This window comes from Symphodus melops (genome assembly GCF_947650265.1).
Source record: "Symphodus melops genome assembly, chromosome: 3".
NCBI lineage: Eukaryota > Metazoa > Chordata > Actinopteri > Labriformes > Labridae > Symphodus > Symphodus melops.
This window is the reverse complement of record NC_136693.1, coordinates 22,319,138-22,334,805: the sequence shown is the minus strand read 5'-3', so window position 1 is coordinate 22,334,805 and position 15,668 is coordinate 22,319,138. Positions and strand designations below refer to the sequence as shown.

The 15,668-nt window shown below is 38.8% G+C and overlaps 1 protein-coding gene across 1 annotated transcript in view; it reads right to left on the bottom strand.

Moving 5' to 3' along the window:
- LOC306821655 (heterogeneous nuclear ribonucleoprotein C-like 3) overlaps window positions 1-7,286 on the bottom strand; it is a 41,330-nt gene extending 34,044 nt beyond the window's left edge. The window contains exon 1 of the mRNA XM_079340199.1: window positions 7,064-7,286. Within this exon, the coding sequence (XP_079196325.1) occupies window positions 7,064-7,085 (22 nt within the window). The 5' untranslated portion in view covers window positions 7,086-7,286. The remainder of the gene's footprint in view (window positions 1-7,063) is intronic.
- Window positions 7,287-15,668: the final 8,382 nt, after the last annotated feature.

Here is a 15,668-nt window from a genome sequence, read left to right as displayed (position 1 = left end):
TGTGTGTCTTTTCAGAAAACACCTATAACCACACTCAAATCAGGAAAAATTAAGCGTTAGCCAACTTGATTACAGGATATGCCAACAGCTTGGCAGCGATTTACCAAAGGTGAATGTAAAAAAGAGGAAAAAGCGCAGGAGTGAAAAAGGAGAAGAGGGGAAGAGGAGGCCGGTCTGACATGGACAGATGGGTGGTGAATGGAGTGTGACTGGGCCAGCTGCACATACACCCGCACAGCGTGACTGTCAAATAGCTAGAAGCCACAATTAATTTAGTATAGCTCTGAATGTGTGAAACGAAATTCAGACACGTGTATGTGCTTTTACCTCCTGCAGCAGAGATAATTTTCTGACAGTTTAGACTCAAACAGAGATCAGTTTGATTGCTTCTTTGCAGCCAATAGTGTCTCTGCTGGTCAGGAACTGACCCCTGCAGCTGACGCTTTAACTGTTACATGCCTAAGCTATTCATGCATGCATGCACAGAAACTAAAACGGTGTATTTTTCTAGAATACATCATATTTTAAAGTGTCTGTGATCTGTTTTTACATGGTTATGAAACAGGCTGAAATAAAAGATGTATGTTTCCTTAACGCAAACTAGACCATCAACGAGGAGATTGATTTTTATTTTACTTAAGTCTATGTAGGACTATTTCCATGTTCAGATATTTTTAACGCCTCTAACATCATTCAAGACAACACTGCCAATAGGAAAGATCAGCAAACTGATTAAATGAAAAACTCACATTTTTTAAAAATGTTTTATGTAAAATGAAATCAGGAAAAATATAAGGCCCTATAGCCCAGAGCATGCTTTGTTGTTTTAACTCAAAATGAAACCACTTCAATCTCTCTCTTGGTCGTCCTGAGACAAGCTTCCATTGGAGTCTCAATCATTCCGGTTCTCCATACATCCGGCCAGCTTCGAAGAGCTTTCAGCTCCCTCTTCCTTCTTCAAGACATCCACATACGTTAATGCAGAACGCCCTCGCGATCGATGCCCACGCGTTGGTTCCCACAAGACCAGCCTGCTGGCCGGGAGCTTCCGATGTCTGTGGCAGTGGCCGGCCAGCTTCATCCTCCGAGCTGCTACCTTTTTGCTGAGCCTCGGCAGTTGCCTGTACAGGTCCTTGTTGGTAATGTGGATGTTCTGGTCCACATTCAAAACAGCTCTTAGCATTCTGGTGTAGCACCAATCCAGGGACTTCTGCAGGGTGGGTGTCAGGCTCTCCATGCTTTCGCAGCCATACAGGAGGACAGACTCCACAGTGGCGTGGAATAGGCTCAGCTTTATGTTTCGGGGGAGATTTGAGCACCACACTCTTGACATACCGTTCAGGGCTCTCCATGCCAGTGCCTTCCTGACCTTAACGTTCTGTTCTGTGGAGTTCATCCGGGAACCCAGGAAAGTATTTGAAGTCATTGACGTCTCGCAGAGCGTTGCCATCTGATGTTGTCATCGGCGGATGGGCTGTGTGGATGTTATAGATCATAACTTCAGTCTTCTTTGCATTCAGTCTGAGGCCAACCTTAGCACATTCCACCTCCACTCTGTTCACTAGCTCCTGTGCTTGCTCCACCCAGTCAGACACCAGGCAGATGTCATCTGCGTAGTCTAGGTCTGCCAGGGCTACAGCAGGGTTTCTACTAGACTTCCTTGGTGTAATTGTGAAGCCAAGCTCCTGCACCTGCCCGTTGATGGCTTTCCTGAGTCCAGAGCAATGATAAAGAGGAAAGGGGATAGAGTGTCCCCCTTTTGCACCCCTGCAAAGATGTTGAATTCCTCGCTGATGCCATCTGGGGTTACCTTTGCTCTTGTGTCTTTGTACATGGCCAAGTAAATTCGGGGGGACCCCGTAGGCCTTGAGGATTTTTAGCATTATGCCTCTGTCTATTGAATCAAATGCCTTTTTGAAGTCAATGAAACATAGCACTGCTGTCAAGTTGTTCCTCTTCACCTCCTCAATGATTGTCCTTAAGGCCAGGATCTGGCCTACGGTGGTCCTTCCCTTACTGAAGCCATTTTGGTTGTCTCTCAATGGCGTCCCTAATCTGGTCTCGTATCATGCTGTTGTACATCTTCACTATGACACAGGTCAGGCTAATGCCACAATAATTGTCTGGCTTAGACAGATCTCCAGATTTAGGAATGATGTTTGCTAAGGGCCATATATCGGGCTTGATGTTGTCCATCAGAGCCTGGTTGCAGATCTCCAGTACGATGTTGTCGACGTCGCAGTTTTTAGGGACCTCTGGGGGGATACCATCCGGCCCAGCACTTTTTCCTTTCCTCAGGGTGGACTTCACAGCGGCAAACTCAGAAGCTGTAAAGGGGCCATCGTCAATTCCAAGATTTGTGATGACTGCAGGTACCTCTTCCTCTGCTCTGTCCACTGTTGGTTGGGTGCCAAGAAGATCCTGGAAGTAGGCGAACCAGGCGGTCACTCTCTCTTCTGGGCTGCAGCCTGCCAGCTGTCCCTCTCTCGCCCTCATCTCGTTTATGACCTTCCATGACTCCTTGTATCTTTGTTCACTCTCTTCACTGTGGGTGGCTGTGGCTCAGTTGGTATAGTCGTCATCCCTCAATCAGAAGGTTGAGGGTTCGATCCCCAGATCCTGCGAGCAACATGTCTGATGTGTCCTTGCCTCTGCTACCTGTACCCGCGCTCAAACAACTTCTGGGTGATTAGATCCAGGGGTCTCCCCTTTGTCGGCACCCATTTCCTGGTCGCCTCTTTGTTCTGCCAGCAGATGTCTACCATGGCTATGGCTTTTTCAGCAGTGTGTCTACCTTGATAGGACCCTTTTTTCATTCAATTCCACAGAGTATTATTTTCATCTGACAGCATCTTCCAACTTTAACATGAAAAGAAATGACAATTAAAGTCTGACGTGTTTCAGGAACAAATCTTAAAAATATAATAATCAAAAAACAGTTCGTCATTCGTTTCTGGCTGATGTGATTGTGTGGCAGAAAGAAACATAACAGAGTTTTATGATGTGTCTGCTGAACAGCATGACGGCTGTATGATTGACTGCATGAGGAAACCATTACACAGGAAGAGAGCGGAGGAAGCCACTGAGCACAGTTGTCTCGCTTTGCAGGAACAAAACCTCAGGAGGTAATCAGACAGCTAATCGGGGAACACAACCCTCCGAGCCATTAGCTTCTCTGATGTTGATGCAACACAAAAACATAACCTTACCTTAAAAAATACAACAATCTATAGATTGTGGTGAAATCTTTGGAATACAGTTATTTTTTTATAGCTATCATTTTTGGCTATTTTGGTCCTTTTTTTGCCAGGACAGCTGAAATGACCTGGAAATATTGGATGGAGGAAATGGGGGATGACCTGCAGCAAAGGGCTGAAGTTAGATTGGAATCCACGACCATTGTTAAGAGGACTAAAGCACAACATAACAGCCAGGCTGTCTGGCTGGATAATTATTAATTTAATTTTTAGGCTAATCAGATGATTACATGTATTTCATTTCCATCAAATCTTTTCAGACATAAGCCACATATTGCGGACTTTTTGCGTTGGCTCTTTGTCAGATGATGAAAACACTGATATTGTGGGATGGGGCTTTATTTAGGTGTAATTACAAAGATATTTGATAGATCTGTAACATGTAATTTAACCTCCAGGATTTTCAGTATTCATATGTTTGATAGTTTTTTTGAAACTCTCATTTCAAGTCATCATTATAGAAAAAAATAAATTATTGTTTTCTAACATATTTTTGTTTCTTATCTGCAAAAACAACAGCTTTTTCTATGACACCTAAGCTCAGGCTTAGAGTTCACAGAGTGCATAGATAGACAAAGTAAAGTCCCTCTAACAGAAAAGCAAAGAATACAATCTTTATATCATCTCTAGTAAGGTAAAATGGTGTGGAATAAAAAAAAAAAAAATCCCTATTTCTGAAAGGTTGTTTATATTTACCAGTCTGGTGGTATGTTTTCTTATTTTTTTATTATTGCTACCTCAAGAACAAATACTGTTCATAATATTGAAAGTTGAAAGCTTTGTATGTTGATTATAATTACCATGGACGTTTGGTTTGACAAATCCCACAACACACTGCTCAATCAGGGACACGTCTAAGAGACTCCAGCTAAAAGAGGACAGACTCATCATACAGACATGAAGCAAACGGTTTGTAAAAAAGTAGCAGAGGGCATCGAAAGGACAAGTCAAGGTCACATGCTTATCAAATATCTGTTATAAAGCTCAGCCTCTTTTCACAGACTGTCAAAGCATTTTGTATCAAAAGGCGTCAGAGTAAAAATGAGAGCTGTCTTAATCACGCTTCTTCTTAAAAAACATTAAACCATGATGTTATGGATCAGTTTTTCTTCCAAAAGAGACTCTGGACTGGCTCTCTTTTTTAATCTGTCAATCAGAATCACATCTGCTGCAGTTTACTTCAATTCTAAAACCAGCTATGTATGATCCTGTTCTGTGAGCTCACTATCTACATGACATTTTTGCAACTGTAAAATTCAAGACTGAAAGACTACAAAAGCCATATGAATTCAGCAAAAACACACAAATTGGAAGAATATGTGCAGAGCATACAATTCTGTGAACAACCTTTTTTAGGAAGTCCCCTCATCACCTGTGTAACACAGATAGACACATTGTCACTTCTTCTGTTCCTCTGTGATAAATTACATAGACTTCCAGGAGCCACCAAATGGTCTGAAAGAACAGAGCTACAGGAGGGCATCCTCCTTCTCAGACAGTACCATACAAATGTAAATACAGATGTCATTTCAGTATCATCACAGAGTCACTGTCTCCAGAAGGACAGGATACAGTAACTTCAAAGAAATGTAAAGATCACCATTTGTTAACTGTAAGGTAACCTCCTCTCTGGATTGCATATAAGGATTTGTAATGTGAAGGTTCGAGAGAGAACGCTGCAGACTGCGGCCTCCTCTCCACGTTGCGTGTTATTAAAGAGATCTGATTCAAACGCCGAAGTATGAAGTTCTTCTGAGACTTAGCAACTGCCCACCTCACAAAGGAGAATTTCCACGACACCTCCCCTGAATTCCTACATTTTTTATTTTTTTTGGGAAAATGGCCAACACAATGTGCCTTGAAATGTGTGTAAGGACATGTAATTTGCTCGTTTGTGTTCTATTAATATGTGACTCTGGTCACTGATGGGATAATATCATTATCAGATCATGATCAGATTAAAATATTGCAGCATTTTTTGTCTTCCTGAAATTTGTCTTTTGTAAGTTATCTTTATATTTCAATGAAAGTAAAATCTGAGAGCTTATTTCAAAAAGAGAACTCAAATGTTTGAGCTGAAGACTGAAATATTTTAGGGGAAATTTCAATCTAAAATTCCGCACAATCTTCTGTAATCCTGTTGACAAATCATAATTTTCCACACACATCTAATCAAAAAGCCAAAACAAGAAACAAAGCAAGTTTGAACTGCACGCCTGTGAAACAATCATTTACACTGAGACAACTGGGACTGAAATATTGATTCCATTCTGGCTGGCTTTGGCAGATTTCAGAACTGACTTCATACCTTTCTATGAGTCAATAAGTTACATTGCAGTTCTTCTCATCTGTGTAGTACATTCCCTGTTAATGCTATCGGTCTTTGACTTATTCTGTTTATGTCATTCCTTAAGATCACACGTTTGATTATTAAAGATTGGAATAAAGTTCAGAAGATAAATGCTTTTTGCAGTAAAACAAGATAAGATACATCACAAAAAACTTTCATAAATAAACAACTTTAATAAAATTAGCTATATATTTTCATAAGAAATCATTATTGCTGCTTTTACGATAGAAATTTAAAAACATTTAAAAGCACTTCCAATTATTTTAATCATTTGTTTTCTGTAATGCACAGCTGTTGAATTACACACTTATTGTGTGCATCCTGCATTTTCTTAGGATTTCTTTTCTTTCTTTACTGCTTTTGTTAAGCGTCTCAAGAGAACAGTTGTAATGAATTGGCACTATACAGTACACAATGATTGACTGATGATTCTACATAGTGTTATATACAGGCACAATCAGTCAAACTGTGTGTAAAGAGGAGGTAGTTTACATATATTTTCATATTTTTCAAAGAGCAGCGGGCATGCTTGTGACTGACAGGCTCTGTACTCTGTCACACAGCATTTCCTTCTCATCCTGAACTACAACTGACCTTAGATCAGACTTAAAGCAACCCTGAAGCTCACTGCAGATTAACCATAAACATTACTGTCAACATAAAACGATATTTAACCCTAACAGATAAAGAAAGCACAGAAGCGACAAGAGGAGGGTAGCGATCAGTATGGAAAATGAGCAGACTAAAGACAATAAAGTAGGTGCAATAAGGGTTATTATCACCTGAGTTAAAGTGACAAACAAACCAGAAAGCATAGCTGTTTTTGCTATTTTAAGTTAAAGTCATTTGACTCATTACTCCCCCAGCAGAGATGAAGCATTTTGACTTTTAGAGTTCCTGATTCTTAACTGGTGTGAAAGTTTTCACGAGGTATTGCTGCACCTTCATGTGTGGAAGTGTTCTCTGTAAAGATAAACTTACAATTCCAAAGTTTAATTCAAAGAAAACAAAATACTTGATTAAGCTCAGAAAGATTGCTACAACTAAAGTCATCATGACTCGATAGCAAGTGCTGACCTTGTCAGTGTAAAAGACAGGTTGAGCTTTGATTATGTGCAGGATTCTTCCCCTAAACACCTCCTGTATCACAGGGTTTACATATTAAGCTCACACATCTCAATGATCGTTTTCTATAACATCATTTGGATCAATATGGAAGTATAAAGAAAATCAGACAACAAAAACTGGATACTAACTACAAAGGAATGACTGATTTTAAATCAGTGAAGCAGAGTGACTGATTCTGTTATTAATAAAAGCTTGTCCAAAGAATGGCAGAGGATGTGAGAAAAAAGAGAGGCACAGGGGGAAATATTGTCTTCCAGAATCCCAGGTCTGCATGCAAGCATCCTCTTCCACATGCACACACACACAAAACAATCCCCGGTATACTCACATCTTGGGCTGAACAGGGTCATATCAGGAATGCAAAAAAACAGGAGACAAAAAGAAGAGAGACTGACCAAGAATCTCTATGCTTCCTTCTTGCAACTATCTCCTTTTACGTCCTCACTATCTGTGTGTATGTGTGTGTGTGTGTGTGTGTGTTTATAAATGCGTTGAAGCTGCTATTAGACTGACTACTGATGGTACTACTGAGTCAGTAACAAAACAGCTAGAGAAGCATTGATGGGATGTACCAAATGTTTTCCTTTGGCAGGGGTGGATAGGGGTGCACCAGTCTGTTCCATTAGGAGGAGAGGAGGCAGGAGGATTAGATGAGTGTGCAGCTGGTTTCCCCTCAGCAACAGGAGCACAAGGCTTACAAATTCCAGTAAGGCAAAGAGGAATCTGCGAGAGCATGCAAATGTGTATGTTTGTGTGCATGTGTGTGTGTGCACATGTGTTTGTGTGTAAATATGCATGTCATAGTGCAGGAACCTGAAGGCACAGCAGTGCTCTTGCTTCGCTTAACATTTAAAAAATTGCGACCAACAGACTTTGGACTCAAACATAAAAAAAATAAATAAATAAATAGTACATGGACACACTCATGAGGGGTTTCACTGGGTCAGAACATTCATTCTGGTCATTATTTATCCTTATTACAAAAGGGTGGAATTGAGTCACACACACTGTCCAGTCTTTGTTGTTGTTGTTAAATAGTTCGGTATTTCATTATTGCATATTGATTTTCTAACACATAAATCCAAGTACTACATTTACTGTCTGAAAATTTCACATTTGATTTACAAACAAACAATTCTAAGTTTGAAAATGTTGGGTATTTAATTGAATTAAACAATATTTCCTAGCCTTACATAGGATGCTCCAGAAATATGCAAAAGTCTAATAAGTGTATTAAACATACGTCTAATACGTTCCTCGTTGATAGGGCACCACCTGGCTTTCCAGGAATAACTATATTAATTATGAATAATTAACTACGGTAGTTATTAGTTATTAATTAAATCAATCTCATATCATAAGTGTCAATTCTAGAGCAGTTTCTTGTCAAGAGAGAGTTAAGTTTAATAAATGATAATAATGAAATAAAACAAAACAAATATAAAACAAAATAAAAATAATGTATTTTTACGGCAGAGAAATGCAATAATGACATTGTGAGCATGGAATGTTATACCTCGAACACTATATATATAACTTGACTCGTATGGTGAAATTATCGTTGTATCGTTGTTTAGTAACGAGATACAACGCAATATTGGTTGAAGTATTTTAGACGGCAAACAAATAAAGAATAAACTGGATTAAAGAATCTGGGATTTAATTTGGACTTGGATTACTTAAGAAGACACGGCCAATATTTCTCTCAACACAACACTCTCAGCAAATCTTACTTTTGAAGACTTTCCCAACCTCCTTCAGGGATCTTGCACAGGTACTCTTATTCTCTTTGCTGGATCAATAAACCGTTTTCAGCAAATCCATCAGCCACCGTAGTAAACCGGATAGAAGGTTGAGTCTGAAGCTTAAAGTGAGAATTCTGGATGGTGATTTGGCTCGCGTCGTCTCAGCTTCCCAAGTGAATCCAAAACAAAAATAAGTTCTTTTGATAGTCTTTGGAAGTTCAATTACCTTCTTAGATTAATCTCATGGCCATCTCGATTTTAATCCAGATCTGGAAAATGTCCAAACACGTGATGAGCCAAAAGAAAAGTTTGAAAGGCCTTGCTTGTGCAAGAAAGATTAAAATCCAAAGATGTATGCGTAAAAAGTTGTAATTAAAATTAATTCAGTAGGAATCGGTCCTACCGCGAAAATCTTAAAAATTAAAGTGAACTTTGCCTTGTAGGAAAAGTTAAAAATTAGATGAAGACAAGACGAGTTCGTCTTCCAGAAAAAATTGCAGCAGGGGATCTAACTGCTGGGCCTGGCTAGACTCGATGGAACAGAGTCAGCCCCTTTAAGAGCTAAAAAGCTCAACAAGCCTGCAAGCAAGCAAGCCAAAAGCACAGCACCAACCCTGGTATCACTTCTGTTCAGGGTTTTTATCAGGGCAAGAAAAGGGGGAGTTTCAGGCCCTCCTCCTGAATGTATAGGTGTTGTCTTAACTTAAAGAGTTTAAATTCCTCACTAAGTTTAAGAAAAAGACTAAACATATATAAATTACCATACATTCAATTTGATATCAGTTGTTTTCAGATTCACATCAATGTAGGTTACATCATATATTTTAGGTTAATATATCAGGTTTAAAGGAGTGGTTACCATCGGTCGAGACATTTCATCCTGAAGTTTGGAAAAATAATATTTATATAAGAAAACCTTTAACAACGCAGATTAATCACATGTGAAGACTTAGTGTCTTTAAATAACGTCTTCTGTAACTAAGTAACACAACCTATAATTATGAGAGTACAACTACATCATTACACAGCTTACACATCCCACAATGGTTTTTGTCCACTTGATGGCAATGTTGTTCCACGTCCAATTCCTATTAAAATTTAATTACGCGTAATTCCTTTATTTAACATCGGATTTACATCTGGAAAGAATCATGTTAATACCTTCAAGGTGACATTTTGAAATATCTATATGAAAAGATACATCTGCGTTTCATTAATAGAGATTTCAACATTGTGTTTCTCAAAGTCTTGAACAGTGACTGTAGGTTCTTCTTAATTACTCCCAGATGGTCATCTTGACCCGATGAGAGCCATACACATTTATCATATAGACAGATAATGGTTTAACTATTCTGTTTTCCGGGAAGTCCTGAAGACATCAACAGGTTTAGGTGGAACTCTCGAACTCCGAACTGTCATAAAGAAAGACAGAGACAGTCAGTCTGTTGGACCAAAGCGTATCTGGTTGCTTCTTTGAAGATTGGTTGACGTTGTCCAAAGTTCGGAATGTGGAGAGCTTTCAAAGCATAAATAACTTGGTTTGGTCTTTGACTGAAAGTAGGAAAGATTGTCAATCAACATCCTGTTATCAGTTTCTCCCAGTCCTGGGAGTTCCTGACATCTGTTTTTCCTCTTAAAAGGTAGAGCTAATGTTTTTCAACATTAACTGGACGATCCTGTTAATCATAGTTGTCCTGAGGTTGCAGAATATCACAAAAAAATGCTCAGACAAACAAGGGCTCAATATCTTCGCTAAGCTGGGACAATAATGGGCTGCATGTAAAGAGATCGAAGCCTCTAATAATCCCCAGCAGGATCCTTATTATTGCACGACATCCATCACTGAAACCTTGATTATAATATATGCCCCTATTAGAAAACTCACCCAACTAAATCCTTTCCTTACATTTTTTACAAACTGTGCATGGAGTCTATCTTTGTTTTATGTATGTTGTAGGTAAAGAGGGAATACACCGAAGGGTGTTCAATCTCTTCTGGCACCTGAGAAGAGGCTTTCGTGTGAGTTTAATTAGCTTCTTTAACAACCAACACAGAGCAAGACTGGCTGTTAGCCAACTTTTATCTTAGTCAGCTCTAAAATGATTATTACCTCTTTTCACACTACACTTAACACAGGCACAATTTCATTATTGAGTTGTTAACCCTTGGATAACTGTGTGTTCAGTCATTTGACAAGAAGACAAATTAGCCCTGAGCCATTGATCTTGAGTTTGTGAGAAGAGTGGTAATGTAGATGGGTGTTTCAATATTTAAACTCAGCTAGAGTTTTATATGTATATGTATGTATATATATATATATATATATATATATATATATATATATATATTCAATATATACATATATATTACCTCAAAATAATTATTACAAATTACCTAGGTATGCATATTGTTATGATTCCTCCAAAACATTGTTCTTCATTGCGTTATCACTTTGCTGTGGTTGAGAAGTTTGAGTGGAACCAAACCACTCAAGGAACCTGATCCAACCAACTCTTCAACAGCAACTGGCCGAGAATGAACGTAATCACAACAGAAGCCAAGGTGGCTGAAGGCTGCTCCAATGAGTGGTCGCTAATTGTCATGGGCTCATGACACTGGAACCTGGCCATCCTCTGTCAATCACCACGTGGTGGCTGCAGGTGCATCATCTTCTCCAGATGATGATAATGCTGAAAAAAAGGTGGATATACCTTCTTCTGGAAGGGAAATCTGGTTAGCCAAGGATCCATAGTTTGGGCTTTGTCATAAAAAAACACTCTTGTTAGTCACCTCTATGGCCCCACTGTGGGCATCAATTTACAGCAGTTAAACCTTATGTCTGCTTGCTAGCAGTCAAAAGGATTATATTATCATTGCATTTGCTCCAACACTTGATGCACAGGATACAATTAAGTAGGCCTTCAATACAAACCTGAACATCCTCTTTTCTAAAGTCCCCATCGAGGACAAGCTAATTATCCTTGGACCCTTCAGTGTAAATAAAATTACAAACTATAAAGAGGCAATATTGAGAGTTGACAAGACAAACTCCAATAGTGTATTGCGTCTAAGAAATGGCTCAATAACCAAACAATAATCACTGTCACTGCCTTATTTGCTCCATCATGTCCCTCAGCTTATGGGGACAGAAGAACAAAGCTAAAGCTTAATATCTAATGATTAATGGACAACTCTAAATAACAGCTTTTATGCATAACATGAATTAGACCAATCAGTGTCAGAGTTCAATCTTTACAGTTAAATAAACCCAACTCCAGCCATCTCATTTAGCTTCTCTCCTTTCATTGTACCCCTGAACACACAGGATTCTGTACGAAATGTGTTGATGGAGGATTGGAGTTATAATTTGTTGAATTATTCCCACAACATCAGAAACAACCAGAAAGACACGTTGGATATTCTCATCAGCGATCCATGTATGCCTATCAGACAGGATCTATATATAACTAATGTTCTGTAAGCTAGGCAGGTAGGCTGTAAACATTTATCTACTTATTTTCTCAGTTGTAATCATTAGCTACATTCTCTAATGTGTGCATAATGGGGCACTCAAAATAATTATTACAAATCCAACTCTTTGTTGCATGAGAGCATCTCTGCACTGTGCTAAAATTGCAGCACTGCCAGAGCTGCTCCAGGAGGCTTGTTAGTCACAGAGGAAATCAGGAACATGTACAGACAATTCTCTCTGTTTACATAGAAACAAAAAAAGTTTACTTACTATAAATAACTGTAGACCGTAGTGTGTGACATTCTGGACAAGGTGCATTCTGGGTCAAAGTCAGCTATCAAATAAATTGAAAAGAGAGAGAGAGCAAGAAGTACTGGAGCAGAATCTGGCCCGATGCAGAACAACTGACTGGCTCACCTACACAGGAAAGGCTGAGGAGGAGGGCAAAAGCTAAGAGAGGTGGGTGAAAAAGAAAGACAACTGCCAGCATGCAGAGGATATGATTCTAATAAGTACAGGCTACAAAAGAATAGCCATTATGAAACTGGGAAATAATGAGTGGGTAAAAGGAACCAGGACACTTGGAGTTAGGATATACTGTAGAAGAGCTTAATTCGGAGCAAAATCACACAAAGGATATTCTAGCAAGTTTGAATAAACTGGACATGGATGAAAACAAATAAGGTTGAGGAAAGGTATCCATGTTGACAAGAGGTTCACAAAAACATTGCTTGTTTGCTACTTCGGAACAAATTACTGATTTTATATATACTGTACATGTGGTTAGTAAAGAAATGTCCCTGTTATAAACAGTCTGCATTTCACTTATAACTTTGCTTTAGGTCTGCAGAAAGGTTTGTTTTTAGCTGACGTACCCAAGCTGTGCTTATCCAACTGACAAATTGAGCACGTACTGTAGCTGAGTATGTTGGCTATGGGCTATGTGCTGATGATGAACTCTCATGAGGAGGCAGGCAGCCATGTTGAGGTTCAGCAGTCAGCAAGTAATGACTAAAACAATACTTGTTGTATGGTGTATGATCTTCCAATTTTACACTTCAGTTTCCTACATGGAAACTGAATTGTAATATAAAGGTTCTCTTTTTTTATTGGTTACATGATGGATCTTCGAAAGTCGGAAGTCGAAAGTCGAAAGTCAGACAACCTGAATTTCCCTCGGAATTTCCCTCGGGATCAATAAAGTATCTATCTATCTATCTATCTATCTATCTATCTATCTATCTATCTATCTATCTATCTATCTATCTATCTATCTAAAATGTGTGCACACATAAAATTGCAGTTTTCATTTTCAGTTTCAACTTTTTAATAGGAACCGATCCTTCCAAGATTATGGAACTTTGGGGAAGGCTAGTTGCCTTAAGTATCAATCCGAAGACACTGCTAGGTTTATTGAACTTTTTTATTGATAACTATGGGAATGTAAATTATAAAAGATGACTGTGAAACACAAAGAGAACCTTTAGCTGTTGATTCTTGATTTGAGTTAATGTGTCAATTATTATGACATGACGTGAAGCAATTACATTCCCCTAAATCCCTCCTCTCCTGGTTATCCCTTCTTTGTGTTCACACCCAGACAGGTTGGGCAAAGCACCAGTAACGATGAAAATCAGTGTTCACCGAGGTATTACTGTATCTTGACATGATAATCTTCTTTTTTAATGCTACACTGCACTCTTTTCCCCCAACATAGAGCACTGCAGACAGCTCATACATTATCATCGAGTGCCTTTTCTCTTTCCTTCCACTTCTCTCTCGCTGTCACACCCACTAACTCCCCCTTACCCGCCCTTAACCACCACTCTCTGGCTGGAGTGTCTCAGTGTGAAAACCTCATTATGTTCTGCTACTGGACCTGCAAACTCAATTGGACAGCAGGCTACAGTCCAGATCTGATCCAGTGTGTGCATGTTTTGTGTTCCCGCATGTGTTTTGATGCTTGTACATCCTTGCTTGTGTGTGTGTGTGTGTGTGTGTGTGTTGGTACTTGGATGTGTGATCAGTGGTGAAAATCAGTTAGTGCTCCTTCAGTGTAAGAGTGCCCAGGCAGTGAGAGTTTCCACCATTTTTGAGCATCAGGTAACTTTAGCAGCAGCGTGATTTGGCATATCTGATGATAAGAGGCCTGTGGCCAGCGACACAGCCCCTCATTCACTATGCTTGGCTTTTGGTTCCCATGCAGTCAAAAACGCCTCATATTTAATAAACGTTCTTTAAATAATGGAGACTGTCTGTGGTTTTTAATTTTGCGCAAACTTCTGTTCAATGTATTTCTTTATCAATTCTTTTTCTTAAAAATGGAGAATGCTTAATAATGAAAAGATAAAATTTGAAGTTGTGAACTGTGCCTCGTCCAGTTTGAACTGGCTTTTAGACATGTATCTGTCTTTATCGAGTATTAGGATACAAAACTCACTTAGGCCACCTGTATGTCCTTTTCAAACTTCTGTGGTATCGAACAAAGACGACTTGACAAGGTACAGAGCAGGTTCCTCAGAGGATAATCCAATTTATAATTGGCCAACCTCTGAACAGCAATTATAAAGATTCAATTATGCTGATAGATTGAGTGTAGAACTCAGTTAACTTTGTATTAACACCTCTTTCCCTGCTTCATGCAATGAGACAGACACAATAGAGAGAGCGGCTGATCTGAGTAGCATTCTCAAACAGCCCCATTCATCATCCCCCACAGCCCTATCTCTCCGTGTCAGGGACAGCCTTGTTCACTCAGACTGCCCAGCTGAGACGGAAAAAACCCAATAACTAACCAGTCGTTTCTTTTTCATCCAACAGAAATCCGAAGCGAAGCAAACACAAAAGAATACCTCAAAGAATCAAACTCTACAAAGAACAAGAAAATGAGTCGGATGATTAAAGATATTCAATAATAATTGTTCATATATATATAGATAGAGAGAGAGAGTTTAATAAAATTTCACAGCCAAATCATCATCTATATAAATACTTAGCCAAAATGTATTAATTGGCACTGATTAAGTTGCACTTATTTTGCAAAGAATAGTGTCATTATACATATGCAATATACTATTTTAAAGATACAGCTCCTGACTCGAAATGCTGAATATTTAATATGTATATTATCATTTTGAGGGAAAGTCCGAATATTGAAGTCTGCTAGATTATCTGAAAGGAATTTAAAAAAAAATTGAATACAAACTAGTAACTATAAACTAGACAATTTAAGTCATTAAAGTGACTAGAAGTACTCATATACTAACACAAATGACGTTTCATTTACCCAAGCATTTGGATTGGCCAAACTTGGTAACAGTTTTCTGTGAAACATTTCAGCCAATATCAAACAACATTATCAAGCATTTCAATGGCCTCTTTTATCTTGTGAGGACATGTGTCCCTTTTTTAGCTACATGTCCATCAGGTTTAATTTCCAACTGAAATCCGTTTACTCTTTGGTTCAGAACATACATAATGCACTGTAGTTTTTATTTTATTGTATTAAAAAGTGATTCCAGCACAAGCTGCTTAGAAAAAGGTCAGTCAGTCTTTTTTCCCCTTTCACCTCATAGCAACATTTTGTAAGCTAATGGTCTAATGGTTTCCTCAACTGATTCTGAGATGTCTTCCAGAAGGAAATGGGATCTTGAAAAATCCTGGCAGAAAATGGTTCAACATTCACGCACAATACCTTCAAAATCCACTTCATCCAT